Source organism: Rhynchophorus ferrugineus, unplaced genomic scaffold (genome assembly GCF_030347505.1).
Source record: "Rhynchophorus ferrugineus isolate W39M unplaced genomic scaffold, kcgeb_rfMv2 rfM2, whole genome shotgun sequence".
Taxonomy (NCBI): Eukaryota; Metazoa; Arthropoda; class Insecta; order Coleoptera; family Curculionidae; genus Rhynchophorus; species Rhynchophorus ferrugineus.
Genome location: NW_027472581.1, coordinates 69,548,794 through 69,552,961, shown reverse-complemented (window position 1 = coordinate 69,552,961; position 4,168 = coordinate 69,548,794). Strand labels below are relative to the sequence as shown.

Sequence of the window (4,168 nt, the reverse complement as noted above, 5' to 3'; positions counted from 1 at the left end):
TATATATATATATATATATATATATATATATATATATATATATAAATATATAATTAATATTTTGAACGGTATGGTATGTGATGGATGATTTAGTATCAAATAATTAATAATACTAATTTGAAAAAGTAATTTATTTCTATAAAAATTAATTATTTCAACAAGAGCCTACACAACATAAAATACACCAAATTATTGCAAAATTTAAATAATATAATTTTACAAGTAAAGTTATACGTTACAAAAAGAAAATCCGATATATTCCGAACAAAAGATTCGATGCAAGAAAAAGGATATATAAAGGACAATGAGAGAATATCCAGTGTTCCAATCGTCGGCGGGGTTTTTTTGTTCCTGTCGCGAAAGCACTTGTAGAGACACTTTAAAGAACCCCAACCGATTTTCTCATCTTGAATTTATTTCCTGGAGTGGACAACAAACTTTCGGATAACTACCCTTGAAACCGCATTGAGAGCCGACCAGAAAGTTCAGTCTTTCTGGAGTCATCGGGCCCTCGAAATCGTTGGAAATGTTGTAAATGGACGGACAATTTTCCAAGAGAATGCATCGTCCAGTTTCGTGGTCGGGCGTGGTGCATTTGTCTGAAATCCAACAAACAACTTCATTAGACTTAGGTTAACACAATTTATGTTCTGAAAAGCTGCAACGCGTGTTTTGGAAGTTTATTTTACATTATATTTGTTACTTGAAATTATAAACTAATAAAGTTATAATAATGAAAATATATTTATTAATGAAAAATTTTCATATTTTTTATTTTTGTTATAATATTGTAAGCTAAATATTGCGTATTCGATAATAAAATAGTTAACAGTTCTAACATAATTAATAGTTATAAAGGCGATAATTATTGGACGGTTAACACAAGGTAGTCTCCACACGAGGGTTGATATTTATATTTAAAGCCCTGGCAATTCTCATACACAACATAATAGTTATAAAGATATTTATTGGAAGATTAGTAACACTGTAGCCCTTAAAGCCTTGGCAATACTAAGTACTTGGTTCTTGGTTGTTGTTGGTTGTAAGTACTTGTTGGTACTAAGTTGCCTCGAACAGACGTTTACAAATGAAAATTTCATCTTTATAACCATAGCCTTCTCAAAAAGTTTTGAAATTTGAACACAACTTGTGCTGGCTATAGTGATTTGAAAACTTTGTCTCTGAGGAAAAATGTAGTTAACATTTTCAAGCTATGATTTTTTATAACGTAGATTATCAACACAAGAGTGCATCAGTCGATTTAACAAATGGCCTAATGCATAGATGGAGCTAGTTTTATTACATTCACCAATTTTTCAGTTAGTATTAACCTTCAAAAGAAAGCTGTTAAATTTTCATGATATTATACACATATATTTATGAGTTATTATGCTAAGAGTGATAGTAATTTTGTTATTGATCGTAGAGACATTGATGATGCAGAACGCAGTGAAACAAATAGGGTGATAACAGCAAATAAAAAAATCCACAAAATAGTTTTAAATGATCAAAAAGTGAATATGCGTGAGTTAGCATCGTAAAAATATCAAAGTACGTGTTGGTTTTCTATTACATGAGCATTTGACTATGATAAAGCTCTATACAAAGTGGGTGCCGCCTTTGCTCATTATTGCCCAAAAACAAAAATTTGTTGATGATCATGAGAATTGGAATTTTTGGATCGATATGTGACAATGATCAAAACGATCATCATCTGAATGAATAGAAACTGGTGATAGGCTTATTTTGAAGGAAAATATAACTCGTTCTACAAAAGCGGTATTGAAATATTACAGCGGTGCTGGAATGATTGTATGTATGGCTCTTCATGGAACTTACCTTGATGAATAAGGCCAACTTTAAAATAAAACATGTTTTATTTTTTACGTACAGGACATATGTTACTTCGACTTTTGGCAATGAAGACCAATCCTTGGCCAATCTGAAGCGTTGGTATAGTGAATTTAATCTTGATCCAAGGTTTCTGAGAGGCGAAAGTTATAGAGAACACAAACCAATAAATATTGATGCTGTACACGAAAAGATATTACAAGATCGCCATGTGACTTAGCGTGATATTGATTATCCTTGAGCATTAGTATGACGAATAATAAGGTATTGCAGCTATAAAATCTATTTGTTCACGTTGGACCTGTGTAATATGAGAAAAGATGAAAAAGATGTCTCGCATCAATTGGTACAAAGGAACACTGAACAATACAAATATCTGAACAAGAAATCCGGTAAAAATGACTCATACGCGACGCATGTGGAAACAAATTATTGCATATATTTTCAAAATAACTGGACGTGTGGTAACCAGACCATTAGCAACATGGTACACGATAATTTGTTTAATAGTAGTGCTTCCTGAAATATTAATATAATAAAGTGGCAATGAAGGATCATTCTTCATCATGACAATGCAAGCTTTTTTGCTCTCTCTTACACATTGACTGGACCGATCACCTGATTACCCAAAAGGTCTAATTGATAGTTCGTCCATTGCACGGGCCTGATTTGGCACCAAATTGCAAAATTATTCACGCATATCAAAAGAAAATTACATGGCCAATGTACAATTTAAGTCGTTTTCATTAATAAATTATTATATATTCTTTAGCAAGCCCAACATATAAATCATAATCCTCGCACTTAGTGTAAAAAAGAAAAACAAGAAATATAGGCATCTTATTGGACATTTCAAAATGTTAATAACAAATTTTTCATCTTTAGAAATAATCTTGTTTAGTTTTGAATTATCGTCTTTTAATTTTTTTAATTGTTATTGAAATACATGTTGAATAAATACGTATGAACCCTCACTGTAAAATCATGTGAAATTGAAAATGTAATAGATAACAGTGGAAAGTCACAGTCACAAAATTCAAAGGAATAAACAACCTAGTCACGCCAGTAACCAGTCTGGGTAAGACCGTATGTCTTCTGGGATGATAATTAAGTTGGACACAGGCCAGTCGGTAGGTGAATGGACCATGGTTCGCAGCCCACATTAATGTAGGTCGGGTACAGAAAAACCCTCGTTGGTAAAAAGGAGATTTTAAAATATTAAAAAAAAAATTTAAAAGACACTCTAGAAATTGAGATTCTGATTTAACTGAGATTTAACAATAGTAGATAAAAATTTCTTTTATCTTCATATAATTATTAATTTATCTCATAATATCGCAAATCATTCAAGTTTAATAAAATGAATTAAAGCATTATATATTTTAAATGTCTAAAGTATAAAATGTAAAGTAAGTGCAACAAAATAACTGTTACATATTGTATTGTACTTACCTGAAATTACTTTAGTTGTAACTAAAAAAACACTAGCACTAATAATTAACAGGATAACTGCAGAATTTATTGGAAACATTTTCATACGTTAAAACCCAATTGCGTTTTTATTACAATATTGTTTACTAATAACAATCCGTGAAACAGCACGTACATGAGATTTCTTAATAAGCCGTAGAGGACCTATCAATACAGTTGGCCTTGCTAACGGTAGTTCCATAATAACACAAGGAGACCATCATAAATCGATTTACACAGTGTCTTAAAAATATGTCTGTATTAGGCAATAATGATACGGTACTAAAATAACTTTAAACAGTTAAATTTTAGACAATTTGATTGAGTTGAAATGCAAGTCGATAGCAACTTCATTATTATGAATTCGATTTCTTTTTGTGAATAAGGAAAAAGTGACTGTTTAGTAAAAATGTTCTTAGCAGGAACGCAATCAATTTATTGGTAACACGACAACGACAGACTGTATGCTGTAAAATATGTATAAAAATGGTTAAATGAGACGACCTTCTTACTACCTAACAGGTTAATTGAAAAGTCCCCGGCCTACCATAGTAAAACACATTTTCTGGCAAAATTAGTTTTTTTTATTCAACATTTAAGGGTGATAAACTGATTATAGCGACCCTCTAACTTTTCGATACGTTTTTATAGTAGAATTTGTCCTTTGCTTCAATTTTTTTTTATTACTCATCGTGAGTCCACAATCTGCCCTATTGGCAATAAGTATTTCTTCTGTTTATATTATATATACATGGCATGTAGAAAATCACTTCATTAAGCAATCTTCTGTATAAAATATTATCTTAATTAATTAGTCTTATTCTAATGCTTATTCTAAACTCTACAT

General features: G+C 30.9%; 1 protein-coding gene across 1 annotated transcript; it reads right to left on the bottom strand.

Moving 5' to 3' along the window:
• Positions 1–257: 257 nt before the first annotated feature.
• On the bottom strand, positions 258–3,481 carry LOC143191300 (phenoloxidase-activating enzyme 1). Its single transcript, XM_076396221.1, has 2 exons — positions 3,304–3,481; positions 258–599 (listed from the first exon to the last, which is right to left on the bottom strand). The coding sequence occupies exons 1-2, from the start codon at positions 3,386–3,388 to the stop codon at positions 403–405; spliced, it is 282 nt and encodes a 93-aa protein (XP_076252336.1). The 5' UTR covers positions 3,389–3,481; the 3' UTR covers positions 258–402.
• Between the last annotated feature and the right edge of the window lie 687 nt (positions 3,482–4,168).